The sequence below is a fragment of the Protopterus annectens genome, chromosome 9.part0, assembly GCF_019279795.1.
Source record: "Protopterus annectens isolate FY-2018-M chromosome 9.part0, PAN1.0, whole genome shotgun sequence".
Taxonomy (NCBI): domain Eukaryota; kingdom Metazoa; phylum Chordata; order Ceratodontiformes; family Protopteridae; genus Protopterus; species Protopterus annectens.
In genome coordinates this window covers 258,694,556-258,710,564 of record NC_056743.1, presented here as the reverse complement: position 1 = coordinate 258,710,564, position 16,009 = coordinate 258,694,556, and the positions used below count along the sequence as shown (strand labels likewise).

Here is a 16,009-nt window from a genome sequence, read left to right as displayed (position 1 = left end):
ATGACTCAATAGATGGCATCAAAACTATCAGGTTGCAAGACAAAGACAGAAAGTTAAAGAAGAGAGTCAGACACCATTCATATGGAGGGTCAGCAACAATCTGGTCAAGTCCACAAGGCATCAGAGACAAACAAAGAAGACTTGGCAAATTCTGAATGAAGAAAACCCCTCAAAAACTGTACTGTTCCATACACAGTTTATGATGAAACAGAAAGACAAAGATGACCCACACTAGTAGTAAGAACAGCATTACAGAAAATGAAGTCAGGGAAGGCAGTAGGCTCAGATGAGGTAACAGCAAATATGATAAAGATGTTGAGTTAGGGGAGAAATGACTCCTGAGGGTATTCTTAGCTTTACGGGACAGAAAGGTACATCTCAAATGATTGTAGAGAAAGTACGCGATTGCCAGTGTTAAAGAACAAATGGGACATTCACAGCTGTGAGCAGTACAGAAGCATCAACCTCCTTTAACACTGCATGGAAGTGCTCAACAGGATGATTGATAAACATGCAGCATAGTAGAAAGTAAGATCAATTCAGGCTGACAGCAGGATGCAGCACAACTGCCCAAATATTTGCAGTCAGACAGATAGCAGTGAAACAGCTGGAGATTAACAGTCTAACTGGGCATCCTTAGTCTTGAAAAAGCATATTGCAAAGTCCCAAGAAAGCTAATCTGGGCAGTCCTACGACTTGTCTACAGTCCAGAAAACACTGCTAGAATTTGTGCAGTCTATGTACAAGGATCCAATGATCTGAGTATGCAAAGTGCTCAGGCTCATAAAGGAGTTCCCAGTGGGAGTGGGTAGGCATTAGGGTTTAATCTGAGCCCACTGCTATTCATACTGGTGAGTGCTTGTTGTAGAGACAAAATCAACAAAGGTGAATGCTTGTATGCTTAAAATGTAGCATTAAAAGCAGGCTCTGAACACGAACTTCAGCAAGTGATAGGGGAATGGAATGCAAAACTGAAGGAACATGGGATAAAACAGAGTACAGACAAGACAGCGGTTATGCCAGCAAATGGGCAAAATTAGAAGTTGAAAATTGAGATAAAAGGGAAAATAATGGGAGAGTTGGATGAGGAGAAGGGTAGTCTGAATGACAAGGTCAAAGCCAGAAAAGTAGAGGTTGCAGTTAAGTGGGACAGAGTGACCGAGTGTGTGTGCGACAGAATATGAAAGCTGAAAAGTAATATCTAGAAAACAGCGGTGTGATCAGTACTTATGTATGGCACAGAAACCTGGACAGCAAAGACAGGGCAAATGAGGAAACTAGATGTGACTGAGATGGAGTGCCCGAGATGGGTAGGAAGATGCATACTATGGGAAAGATGAAGAAATTATGGTATCAGATCAGACGTGCAAGTAGCTCCAATTGCAGAGAAGATCAAAGATAACAGATTACGGTGGTCCTATCACATGTGGAGGAAAGAAGAAGGCAATAAGATTTAGAAAATTTGCAAGAGACAAAAAGAAGGCAAGAAAGAAGAGAACAGCTGCGACAGTTAGGCATGACTGTCGAAGAAGGTATGAGTAGCATTGAATCTTGAAAGGTAGTGACCCCTGATGCAGCACCCCTACAGTGAGTAGAAAAAATGGGAAAAACAGGGTTGCTGAATATGACTCACCTACAGATGTGATATCCAAAAATGTGTGCAACATTGCCAAGTATATAGTGAACTTTCTATTCAAACCTGCTACATATAATTCAATATTACAGACAGACTTTGGTGGCTTTTAAAAAAATATGACTGAACCTAATGATGGCTATTAGCAGGTCACCCCAAGAATACTGCTTGAACCAAGGCCCTTGGCTCCACCCTCAGACCTTCAAAAAGTGATTCATGCACTGGTATCTCATTTAAATAGTGAAATGCTCTCAGGCTAAGAAAATAAAGATATATTTTAATACTTGTTAAACAAATAGATTAGAGGCAATCTGTGTATGCATCTGATTTTACTACTAGCACTAAGCTTTTTCTCCACCCTGAAACAAATCAGGAACATGATTCTGAACAGATTTTACTTAGAGGCTGAATATATTTTCCATTATCATGTTTTTTAAGGTTATGGTTGCATATAAACTGAAGTTAATTTTCCTGTCTGATTTGCTGAGAGAATTATAACTGTAATAAATACACTCACAATGAATCACAGCAGTCCCTGTTATTGAAAAACAAAGTAGCTACACCAATTAAGAGCATGGTCTTTACAGGTACAATGGAGTGACCACTATCATAAACAATGCATACCCAAAAGCGACTGCTCCTGCAATTGCCAATCCCATTGCAGCAGATTTGCCACGTCCTCTAGCAGCTGTCAGGGCCACAGTACTTCTAAGTGTCTTCTCTGAAACGGCTTCAATAAATTTCAATACTGCTTTAACCTGCCAAGTAAAACAATTCAAACAAAGTGAATACCAGAATGCTTTTTATGCAGAGCTGGTTCAGTTAATGATCTTGACAGGAAAAGAACTTCACTGGCACCTTTCTATAAGGACAAAGTTTTCAAGTACCCATGACCTAAACAGTTTACAGATCAACTGCATATGATGGGTTCCATAAAACTACTTCATTACTACTACAAGTATCACACTGACAGTTTGTAGAAAAAGTGGAAAAGCCCTGCTCTTAGAAGCATTGACAAGGTAAAATCAAGAATCAATACACGAGTTTCCTCAGTGAGACATAGGATGTCAATATGACACTGTATGACTGACCACTTCAATGAAGCCTTAAGTGCACCAAATGATGTGCACACTAATACAACAAAAAAGCAGGGCAGTAAAGTGCTGAACAAAGCAACAGATATGCTTGCCATACCAGACCCCCAAGTCAGAAGACGACAGACTGTACTACAAAAAAGAAAAGAAATATCCTGTAGTTTAACAGGCACCTGGCCCACTCATTTCAGTACACTGTCACACTCACCGCTTCACACTCCATGAAAAGCAAGCCCAAACCAGGAAACACTTCAAGAACAAGTTAGGTCACTATGTACACCAGTGCTGCCACCTATGGCCAAGACACCAGATGACAAGTTGGCAAGCAAACTGCTATCGACCTATTTGCTTCATTTGGGAGGGGATAAGGAGGATAAGATGTAACAGACTCTCTTTGCTCCCAAAGATCAACCAGCCCTCATATCAAAAAGATTAACTGGGCATGAAAGTCTACTTGGGATACTGCTGTCCATAGCCCTGGAATAAAAACAGTGGTCAGGTTACTCACAAAAAAATGTCCTCCTTACTACAATGCAGCAGCCATGGCTTACAACTTTACAGTACACATTATGGACAAAGCAAAAATGAATGAAGTGGCAGAAGTAAAAATCAGAAGTCACTCAGAGATGGAAACATGGGAATACCACAGTAATAAAAACAAAATATACAATTTCAGCATTATTTTTTTTCACTTACTTACCATCAGACTATAAATTATTGCATCTTACTGCTCTGCACTGTTTAGACACACACTATGTACATGTATAGTCATACAATAAGAGAACAGTACCACACTTTTTTTGTGCAGCTTTTCACAATACATTCAGAAATGCACGCAAGGTCAAGCTAGTTTTGCAGGGCTAATCCGATGTAAAGTGGCAAATTTCCACAAGTCAAGCTGCCAATATTTCATTGCCACAAATTATCTTTTAGAGGGTATGTGCACCTTAACTCATTACACCCAAGTGACATTTCCAGGCGCATCTGCAGTTAACTACTACTGATGCCTCTAAACATCAAATACTGCTTGTTCATATTTGCATCAATAATTCCAAAACCATGCTATTTACAAGGCTTTAAAAGATTTCATCTTAAAGCTTACACAAAGGCAAACTCAACCACTAACATCTGACCTCTGTTTACCGCAGGCAGAGATATTAACCTTTTTTTTTTTTTTTTTTTTTAAACAGATATAATTTTCACATTTTTCTAAATATCTCAACAACTAAGTAACACAGAACTCCTTAGCCTCATATGAATGCTCTCAGACAGATAAAAAATATTGTTCCTGACTGTGTGTGTGTATAACCTGAGTGGTTCCAAAGTGGTTGCAAAGATGTTACAGCTTCTGCTTCGGGCGCCACGCGGCAAGAAAGACTGAGGAAAATGGCGTCGGCTAATGCCTTTATACCCGAAGACCAGCAGTGATGACGTCGGGTGAAGTGCGACATCAGCCGAAGCCAGACCCGGACTTTGGAATCCGGCCGACTGAAGGGCTGCCTGACGACATGACTACCCAGTTGTTATGACTGCAGATGCATCCATGAAGGACATCCTTGCAACCCCTTGTCTGAAACACCATATCTTTGTGGTATTGTCTATAGCCACCTGTAAAGAGCCCAGAGTCCACAGAGGGTGCAGTTTTTTCAAAGTGTGAATCACTGCTAAACATCTCCTTGAGGTTTGCGTGCTTTGGCCTGTCCAAACACTTCCACAGATCTTGCACTTTTACTCCCATGGAAACACTAGCGCAAGCATAATCTAATCGAAAGAGTCTGTCTAGACAGATTGAACTGGGGTTGAAAGAAGGAAAGGGAGTCCTGAAATGAGAGCCATTTGATCCCTCCACCTTAACAATTCTCATCTTACAAAGTCCAGCAAGGTAATATGAAAGTCTAAGTGGCATAAGTGCTGGATACAACAGTTTTTTTGAGGCACAGTTGGATTTTTCTCATGTAATTTAGCAAGTGGTATCATGAGGATCGTGGATGCCAGGAAGCCTAGAATCCTGAGAAATTCTCTTAAAGGAGCATGAAGCAGTTGAGAAAAAAATAAGAAAGATCTGTTGGTGAGCTATTACCTTTTCTTTTTGAAGTAAGATATTTTGCATAAGTGTATCTATCAGACACCCCCAAAAAAGGCGTGTGTGTGTGTGTGTGTGTGTGGCATGATTTATTTGTAAGTTCAACTGAAAACCCAGATGTGACAGGAGGTTATATACTTTTAAGGACACTAAACATCTGAGAAGACTGCACAATTAAGCAAGTCATCTAGATAATGAAAAACGTGGATGCCTTGAAATCTGCAGTGAGACACCACTAGACACTTTGTGAGCACTCAAAGTGTAATGAAGAGAACTCATAATGTGATCTAGATTCAACAAACCTTGGATACTTCCTGAAACTGTGAGCAATGGATATGTGATAGCAAGCATCTTTGATATCTAGCATTATCAAAGGAAAATGGTTTAGAAGCAGTGCAGGCAGTGATTGTAGGGTCAACATCCTGAATTCTGGAACTTTTGCATAAAAGTTGAGAAAAGACAGATGTAACACAGGTCTCCACATATGTTTCTACTTTGATACCAAAAATGTCTTAGAATAAAAACCTTTGCCCGTTTCATTTACAAGTACTGGTTGTATGAACACTGCTTCTGACATATGTTGTAGCACTGGTGGAAACAGGCTTGTATGGCTGAGTGGATGAAGAGAATTCCCTGAAAGGAGGATGACAGTCCACCCAAGTGAATCCTCCATGCATCAATTTACCTCTGTTGTCCCACTGTTTAAAGATCTGTGTAGCCTCAGGCCCTAATTCCAGATCTGGGTAAAGTGGAGAATTAGGAATTTCAACCTTCAAATCATCAGAACAATTCTGACTACACAACCAAACCTTCTCAAAACCACAGAAACAGCAGAATCCCTAGACTTCATCTCAGCACAAGCATAGACACTTCTCAGAGCATGTTCGGAAATCTGAATCAGGTTACAAACCATCGGATTCAAATATGACCTACCTTCTGGAGACAAAGCAGCAAATTCTTCCAAACTGTAAACATATGTTGGCACAAACTTCAACATACAGGCATAATTCAAGATATTAAAAAGCTAATGCAGAAGCAAACAGTCTCGTACCTGGTTAGGTTAACCACTTGCCCTCCTTATAACAGGGTTCCAAGTTGGAGGAAGCCAAAGGTACCTGCCTTCACCCAACCTAATTCAAAGGGGGTTCTCTCTCTGGTTCCCAAGCTCTACAACACTCTAGACTCCCTAGCTCCCTCTAGGAAGATTTGAGTGAAATCCAATCATGCTCCCTGGCTTTCAAAAGAAACTTAAGTCCATCATTAAACAAAGGGACAGTGTCTGGAAAGCCTGGAGCAAATGTAAACAAACTCCTCTTCTACTCAAATACAAACAACTACGCAATCTTGTTAAAAAAACAGGTAATAATAGACTAGACGTCATTCTATAACTCAGGCAGAACAAATGTAGCTCAAACCCTCATAAATTCTGGACAACACTCAAGAACATCCTCTACCCTGGTAATCCCTCTAACCCCTCACCCTACCCAAACACAACTCCTGAGGAAACAACTACCCTACTTAATTCACACCATCTCCTCCATCCAAAATCTTCTACCCTCTCAACCTATCTCTTCCTCAGTACCTATCCCCTCACCCACCCCTAACACTACACCCTTTTACTTCAAGCCTGTGCCCACAGACTACATCAAATCACTACTGCTCAAACTCAAACCCTGCTCCCCCTCCACTGACAAATTACCTCCTACCTTCCTCAAACTCGCAGCTGACTATCGCCTACCCAGTAACAATATTAATAAATAGATATATGCAAGAATCTACTGTTCCTACCCTTTGGAAATCTTTCTACACTATCCCTCTCCACAAAGGAGGTAACTCCACTGACCCTTCAAACTACCGACCCATTGCCATTCTGTCCCCTCTAAGATACTAGAAAAATGCATCCACACTCAACTTATGGATCACCTCCTCAATCAAAAACTACTCACCCCTACCCAACATGGCTTTCGTCCCTCTCACAGTACAACTACTGCTCTACTTTCCTTTACTCACACCATTGCAGAATCTTTGGACAACAATAAACTTACTTCCTGTCTCTTTCTTGACCTCTCTAAAGCTTTTGATACAGTATCTCATCCACTACTACTATCTAAACTCTCTTTCACCTTTCCTCCCCCACCCTCAACTGGTTTGCCAGCTATCTGTCAGAAAGCAAACAATCAGTCAAATGGCTCTCTTCCCCTTCTCCTTTCTTACCCATCTCTACTGGTGGTCCACAAGGTTCCATCTTGGGTCCCCTCTTATTCAACATCTTCACAAATGACCTTTTCACCTCTTGCCATCTGTCCTCACTCATACAATATGCAGACGACTCCACAATCATTTCTACAGCCAACAACATCTCCGACCTACACTCCCTAACCCAAACAGCTTTACTTCCCACTGAACAGTGGCTTTCACAATGGCTTTTATTGCCAAACAGGCGGTCCTGATTTAAAGAAGCATCCAACAGTTTAGCTTTAACACGATCAGGCAAAGACTGCTCCTTAAGCCAAGCATGCCTTCTAAGCACAGACCCAGTAACAGCAGCCCTGCAAAAGGCGCCTAAAGAATCAAAACCACATTGAATCTCCAACACTCAGCTTGTCCACATGACAAACATAAAGGTTCAAAACCACTGAATCAAATAGAAATAAACTGATCAAGCGCTTTCATCCACCAGCATGTAGACTTCTATGTTTGTCGTGTTGAGATATTTATATTAAACAGGACGTATTATAGCTTCGCCTTGTGTGCTATATACTTCTGGACAAGCTGAGTGTTGTAGATTCGTTGTGGACTTTACACTATTCCCTTGTTTACTCAATCAAAACCACATTGCAAAGTATGTTTTCCAACTTGTTCAGCAGAATGCATTAAATCCTGTAAATCTTTATTTTCCACACAGTCAGGAATCAACATCATTTTTTGTTTAAGGAGTCCAGTAACATGTTGTTGATATTTTAACATATGAAATTGGCAGTTTAAAGCTCTGATTGCCAAGGTTGCAAAAGTATAAACCTTTTTACCCCATCTATCCAGCGCCCTGGAGTCTCTATCAGAAGGGGTAGGATTTTTAGCAGTAGAAGCCTTAATGCCCTTGGGCCCCTGAGAAATGGTTTCCGGATCTGCAACGGGATTTTTGAAAAGGAACTTGTGGGACTCAGGAACCCTGTAGTATCTGTCAGGTTTACTAGGAGCTGGAGGCAGGGAATCAGGGGCTAAACTGGATTCCGAGAACACATCATCAACAATGTCTAGTACAGGAGGTATAGTCAAAGGCCTATGCTGAGGTAGAAGAAAGAAATCCCTAAGCCTCTTTTTTGAATCAGAAAATTCCTGGCTTTCCCAGTGGAAATGCTCCCTTAAAGTATGTAAAAAGTTTCCCCAAAAGAAAAATCCTCAGGAGGGGAAGCAGAGGGAATGGAATCTTCTGCATCAGAATCCTCATAAGTAGGTATGGACAAATCCAGGTCATTAGAAGAGTCAGGAGAAACAGAATCCTGATCAGAAGATTCATAATCAAGCTCAGCCCTAGGCCAATAAGAGTGGTGGTGGTGGGGGGGGCTGACTACCCCTGATTAGAGTAATTAGATGTTCAGCCATTTTTATCATTTGTTTTTTAGGCATAGGGGCCTGAACATGTGGCCTGGACGTCTGTGTTTTAGACATGGATCAAGATTTAGGCCTTAGTAATGAAGGGTTTGTTGATTTAATATGCAAGTCTGTAGGCCTGAATACACCCTCAGAAGCCGGTGCCTGCACAGCGGCTCTGGACCCATCCAAGGTAGACACATCCATGGGTTCCATATGTGAAGCATCTCGCAGCATACTGGACTCCGAATGGGTATAAGTAGAGGTCTGTGAATAAGAGGTAGCGGGTATCAGGGGCTGCGAAAGCATCTCACTGAGTACCGGCGAACTGGCAACTGGCGTAGGAGAAGCGTCGTCAGCAGTTTTGGACCTCGGCGGCCTGTCTGTGTCTTTATTTTTGCGTTTTTTTCGGAATCCCAGTAGTCAGATGGCTAACCAACGACATTTCTGAATAATTAAGCCGAGAACCAAAATATTTAGAGGCAAAAATGTACTAACGATGGATAGTGCGCTGATTAAATAAAGCACAAAACTGACAGCAAGGTACGTCGTGGTCAGGGCCTAGGCAAGGAATACAGTACAAATGAAAATCTTTATGAGGTATTTGCTTTCCACAAGTAATGCAATTATTAACTTATAATGACAATGGTAAGGAGCAAGAAAAAGTTTCCTTAACGGGGTACTTAGCTTTAAGTTGAAGACTTTGGTTCTGAAACTCGAAAACAAAAATTTCAGAAGTCGGCCAACCGGCACTTGCGACCTGCTTCTGCTTCGGGCACCACACGGCAAGAAAGACTGGTGTAATGGCATCGGCTGCATGTTTTATACCCGACGACCTGACGTCATGGAAGAAGGGACAGCAACCGACGCAGGACCCAAGACTTTGTTAAACAGGCCGACTGAGGGCAACCTGTCAGCAGATTACCCCAAATGTAATGACTGCAACAGTGAAACACGAAGAACTTCTTGCAATAGTACAGTGTCCAGCCGTGCCCCTATAAATTCCAAGGTCTGTGTCGGGTTCAAGCAGGACTTGGAGATGTTGATGGTAATCCCTAGGCTGACTGCAAGATGTAGGATGGAGTCGCTGGCCATGCAAAGTAGACGCTTGGTGGCAGCAGCGAAGAGCCAATAGTCTAGGTAAGGAAATACCTGAATTCCCTGAAGCCTCAGGTGAGCTGCTACGACTGCCATAACCTTGGGTAAACACCCTGGGAGCTGTGGTGAGACCAAACGGTAGGGCTCTGAACTGGAAATGACTGGCTCCCAGCCGGAAGTGAAGGGATCTCCTGGAGCTTCTGCAAATTTTGATATGGTAGTAAGCATCCTGGAGGTCTATCGGGCACATCCAGTCGCATTCTTGGAGGTAAGGTAGAATGGACTGCAAGGTGACCATCCGGAATTTCTGTTTGGGTTGACAGGTCCAATATGGGCCTGAGGTCCACCATCCTTTTTGACACTAAAAAGAACCTGCAGTAAACACCTAATCCGGACTGATCTGGGGGGACTGGTTCGATGGCCCGATTGCGAAGAAGCTTTGAAATTTCTTGCCCTGCCGCCTCACTTTGAGCGGGTGGAACATCCGGGAGGCGCTTTGATTGGACAGGTGGGGCAAAGAATGGGATGGAGTAGCTTCTGGATATTATTTGAAGCACCCAATGGACTCCCAAGCCATTAGGTGCAATGACAATCCCCCCCCCCGACTGTCTCCAGAGTAGGACAGTTGGGCAACTCCTCAGGGTTGCTGCGTGGGTCTGTCCAAGAAGGTCTCCCTACACCCAAAGTTCCTCGGTCCCCCTCTTCCTCTGGGGCGGCGTCTGTCTTGTCCCCCTCTGCCTCTAGGGGATGAAGTGTCCTGAGAGTCCCGGGAAAACTGAGATTTTCAGAACCACATATTCTTTTGCCCTCTCTGATTCCTAGAACAGGATCTTTGAAGGCTAGAAACATGGACTCAGACAACAGACCATCTTCACATCCTTCTCGCTCTGGACCAGGGTGTCACATACTGTCTTCCCGAATAGGGAAGAGCCATCAAAGGGAGTATTTGTGAATGACGCCTTGAAGGGGTCCGCAAATTGACAGTCTGTGCCAAGCGTGTTGCCTCATAGCTACACTGGCCCCAGCCGCCCTAGCCACTCCTTCCGTGGCATGGGAAAGGAGACACATGGACGTGTTCGAAACAGACTTTAGAGTTGACATTTTTGCCAAGAACAGCTGTTTCTCCTCTGGCGACTAAGACTCTGGGGGCGACACAGCGAATTCCGTAACTAGGTCTCGCTGAAGTCGTATGACGTGTGTCAAATAATTCAGTGCTCGTATGGAAAACGTCGCTGAATAAAAGACTCACTTCCCAAATCAATCCACCACCCTAGACTCCCTGTCCGGAGGGTGGAATGAAGAACTTTCCTGTGCCAGTTCTCTCTTGGTGGCAGCTGCAACCACCATAGCATCCACCGGGGATCTCTTGTACCATGCCTGTCTGTCTGTGGGAGGAGAAAGGATCCTGTCCGGGTGTTTAGGTATTGGCTCTATGGTGTCAGGCTCCTTCCATGCCTGCGTGGTAATGAGATCCACTAAGGGATCTGCAGGAGGGGATACCCAGGATGTAGATGGGTCAGTGCCAAGGGACTCCAGGAATACTTACTCATCCATAGATAGTTTTGGGGCTGACCAACCTCCACTCTGGCGGATCTCCATGATGTCTCCAAAGGAGACATCCTCGGGAGGTGACCTGGGTGAAGCCTCACCTTCACCAAGTCAGTATCTTCTGTGAGGGACTCGGGGTAGTCCATGTGCCTCCTCTTATACGAGCACTTACGGGGACCCTCTTCAGTGGGACTCTCTGAAAAGGGCTCGTAAGTCATTGGGGGTACCATGAAGGAATCCACCTGGGGGGGTCCTCTAGCACGGGCTGTCACTAGGACAAGCTGATGGGAGTCTTGACCAAATCCATAGGAACCTGGGCGGAGTCCAAGGCAATGGGCTGGGGTCTCAATCCTTGGGAGAGAACCCTCTCCACCATGACGAAGGCTGAAGGAGAGCGCACCTCCTTAGAAACCAACAAGGAGGAAGCTCTCCCCAACTCCGCCGTGAGGGTCGGGACGCAACCAAGGTAGCCGAGGTTCTGAAGGAACGGCTCGGATCCGACAAAGTCGGAGCCAAAGACACCTCCGTTCCCTCGGATCCGACCCCCCGTTCTTGGCCCCGAGAGTTGCTCGGATCTGAATAGGTCTGAACCGAGGAACTCAAGATAATCGCCGGCGATGAGGTTGGCGGAACCGTCACCGACGAACTCCCAAGCTCAGAGGATCCTCGGATCCATAAACCCCGAAACTGCAGTTCGGATCGAGGAAGGAGACAGTGGATGGAAGAATGGCATGGAGGTCCCCTCTCCAGCCAGAGAGAGGCCTGGCAAAACTCCCATTTGGATTTGGGTCCAAATGAACCTCTGCATCATCCTGTCCATGTCTAGCTCCAACAGACTCGACCACGAGGAGGCGACCGACTCGGATCTGGCTGGTCTATGCGATGACCTCTAAGAAGGCCTCTGGTCCGAGAGCTCAGTCAGCTCCGGGGAGAACCTCAGGGAGTGGAGCTGAGGAGAGGTAGTCTTGGCAACTTTTGTAGGCAGGCTAGGAAAGGGCTCCTGCTCTGGAGACTGCTTGCAGTGCCTTTCCCTTCTCTTGTCTTTATCTCTCTTGTCCTGTTTGTCTTCATTTTTAGTCCCCACCTCAGAAGGCTTAGAGGGAGGTTGATCGGCTACTGGAGCCAAGGTCGCAGTGTCCAAGGATGAAACTGGTAGCAGGCCCTTAGCTACCAGCTTTGCCTTCCTTTCCTTCAATGCCCTAGGGTTGGGCCCTGTGCACACACAAGGCAAAGATAGGTGGGGAACACCCAGGCAAATAACACAGTGTGTGGCCATCAGCCGGTGAAAGCTTGTGGCCACACACTGTGCATTTTTTAAAGGTTGGTTTTGGCTGCTCAGCCATCACAAAAACCCACTCAGCCAAAACTAAACTCAAAACTAACACACACACACTAAGGTCAGGTTAAGCCTACACACTATCTTACAATCTAACTTTTTAAATTATTTTATTTATTTTTTTTTTTTAACAGAAAACCGACGAACAACGAAGGGGAGGAAAGGGTTGATAATCTACTACACACACACACAAACACACACTAAATACATCAGAAAAAACTTCCACTTACTACACTCAACTTGGAGCTAGAGAGACCACAATGTGTATGCATGAAGCGGCAAATGAGATATGAGGGAAAGTAGGAGATGGGAGGGATTATGGGTAAGGGAGGAGCTTGGAGCAGATGTTTGAAAAATGTTGCCAGCTCGGATCCGATATGGATCAGAATACCCACAGGTTGCAGATAAATGAAGTTAATTACTTCACATTTTTGGATTAATCAGAATAGTATAAAAACATTACATGATGTATAATGTTTGTAACTGCGAACACGTTAACGTGATTTGTTTTCCCTTATATAAATGTTTGCCTATGCCTTAATAATTCAATAAAGGTGTTTAAAAAATAAAAAGCAAAAGCAGTTCTTCAAAGATACATGGGCATAGGCTGCAAGTTTAAGAATGAAAGCCTTAAAAGACAAGTAAGGATGAATAAATTATTATAGGGTCAGGATTATGCTTTAAAAGTAATAAGCAGAAAATAATGACTTTGGGTAAGTTAGAATGTAATTCAATAATCATGAATGATCACAAGCTTGAGAAGGTAGGGTATAATCTCATTACAGCCAAGTGTGCCTCCAGGTGTTTCTGCAATTAAATCCTACTGATGCCTCTAGGCATCAAATATTCCTTGTTCATACTTCCATTAATAATTCTGTAGCCATGATACATAAAATGTGCCAGAAGATTTCATCTTAAGCATACACGATGGCAAATATAACTGTATAGATATTTTACCTCTGTCTAATGCAGTTAAACAGATGTTGAATATTATTTGTATTGTAATAATTTTCATTCATAGTTAAGTACCTCAACATTCAGATAACAGACAGAATTGCATAGCTCAATGAGAGCTCACAGCTGTATGAACAGAATCCAACTGGCAGCATGTGTCTTGTTTGAATAGTTACTGAAATATCATAAGCTGTTTATACATTACAAAATTAATATTCACTGCCCTTATTTTGGCTTATAAAATCCAGTTTAAAGCATCGAACTAAATGAATGCCACCAGCATAAAAATTAATTTATCCTGAATAGTTTGCCATTTACAGTTTTCTAGTAACACAGTTCCAGAGATATGGATATTTGACATGTAAGGTGGTAACTTCATTTTTTAAAGGCTCAAGCCACTTCCACTGGGAGTAAAAGGTACACACTCCAAAGAGCTCTACCGGAGGAAATGAGTTAAAGACCTGGGAATGCATACTGACCAAGAACTAAATTTAAAAAAACAATATTAAATACCAAGCATAAGACAGGTAGGCATTTAAGGCAGTTATTATGAAAAATAAAACGATAAGCCTTATGTACTTTGTATACATCTATGGTTAGACCTATTCTTAAATACAACTTGGCCTTCTATCATTTAACATGAGATCTGCAGATTTTGAAGACTGTTCAGAGAAAATTTACTAAACAGTTAATGGATTTTACATGTCACTCATATACAGAGAGACTTCAGAAATTTAAATTATTCAGTTGGGGGTATAGATATTTTGGGGAAAAGCTAGGTCTTGAGTTTAAAGATACAAAACAACCCTAGTTTTTTGCATAAAAACTGTTCACATAAACACTTGCTTATGCAAAAAACAAAGGTCTTTTTGCTCTATTTTGCAAAAAAGAAATATCTTAAAAACGGTTTCTGAACTTTAAGACAAAACATACAAAGATGTAGGTTCATAGGTAGGTACTAGGCTACTGGTTCTAGGGCCTATACAAACCTAGCCAAACGGTACCCTGGCTTTCGCCACCCAAGAAAATTATTTTTCTGTGCCCCTGTCAAGCAGAGCCACTGAAGTGATCCCTGGGGTGAATTTCCTATCTCTCATCCAATCATCAAGATTTTTCTTGAAGAGTGCTAATAAGGAGCTTTTTTTTTTTTTCCAAAATCTCTATTTCAATTTTCTTTTTTCAAACAACAACAATACAGTACCTCAAAAACACAAATAAACAATACAAATACCTATCTAAAGAAAACAGACAACAATCTCGTAAATTATATATATATATATATATATATATATATATATATATATATATATATATACACACACACACACACACACACACACACACACACACAATAAATACACAAGAAGTCACTACATCGTCAAGTAAAGTATGAGAATTCTTATGTTCATTTGGTCTCATAAGGGATAGTGAAAAAGGGATAGTCTATATAGAAAGTATAAATAGAAATTTAACCATTTATTTGTATGTTTAGGGAAACTATCTAGTTACACATATACTTTGTTTGATATAGATAGGTAGTTTGTTCCACAGTATGGGAAGTCTCTGGGACAGGAATCTATCCCTCCAGCATGTTCTGTTTATTGTGATGACAAGATTTAGGTCCCTAGAGCGTGCAGCTCGGAGGGATTGGGATTTCTTTACATGGAGCATGTCCAACAGCTCTGGGTTTGACACAGCTTTGTATGTTAGGCAGAGATCGCCTCTGAGTAGGCTTTGAAGAGTGTGTTTTCTACCTGTGCAGCCGTGATTACAGGTACTTTGCATTCTTCCGGTATACAGTTGGGCCCGTTAGGAGATGAGAGAGGGGTAAAGTTAGCACTGAACCTATCTGCCAGGATGTTGGTAATATCAGTTGGTTCTGTATATTTAGTGCCATTGCGCTGTAACTCTGAGCAGATCTGAGTGTTGCCATTGAGATTCTTGACAAAGCTATAAAATGCTTTGTGGTTGCCTTTAGAATCAGTGGTGATTTTGTTTTCCGAACTAGCTTTGGAGGATTTAATGAGGGATTCTCAGCTTCTTACTGAGGCTGACCACGGAGTTCCTCCAATCATGGGATTTTACTCTTTTGCAACAGTTTCTTTCTTCTGTTGTAGAGTTTGTTTATAGCAGGGGACCACCAGATTGGCTTCCTTTTTTTGGAAGATAGCATCTTGGTTCTGGTAGGGATTGCACGATCCATGCACTCGTGTAAGTGCTTATAAAGTGCGACTGCATAGGATTCAGCAGTCGTATCTCTATTGTCCGTCAGCATGGGTGTCGTGAAGTTTACCACTTCTGTCTTAAGAAGCGCGAAGTTGGCTTTGGAGAAATTTTTTACGGTGGTTTGCCTAATGGGGGGTGGGGGCGGGATGTGGATGTCTAGGGTGATTTGCTTGTGGTCAGATCTGACAGAGGAATTGACCTCTGGTGTGGAACACCGGTTGCCCATGTTGGTAATACCAGGTCTAGGATATTGCTGCCCCTAGTGGGGGTGTGGATAAGCTGATCCAAGGCAATGGAATTTATAAATTCCAGAAAACACTGAGCACAAGAGTCGGTACACGAGTAGTTTTCCCAGTTAATGGTGGGGTATTTGAAATCGACTATTATTAGGGTGTTAGGTTTTACCCAAATATTTTCCAGTGTATCAAGAAATGAGGAGTGGGAAT

At 42.6% G+C, this 16,009-nt stretch overlaps 1 protein-coding gene across 1 annotated transcript in view; it reads right to left on the bottom strand.

Annotated features, from left to right (window-relative positions):
• NAT10 (N-acetyltransferase 10) overlaps nucleotides 1-16,009 on the bottom strand; it is a 1,889,152-nt gene that overhangs the window by 1,315,715 nt on the left and 557,428 nt on the right. Inside the window, exon 9 of the mRNA XM_044082846.1 lies at nucleotides 2,258-2,391. Coding sequence (XP_043938781.1) covers nucleotides 2,258-2,391 — 134 coding nt within the window. The remainder of the gene's footprint in view (nucleotides 1-2,257; nucleotides 2,392-16,009) is intronic.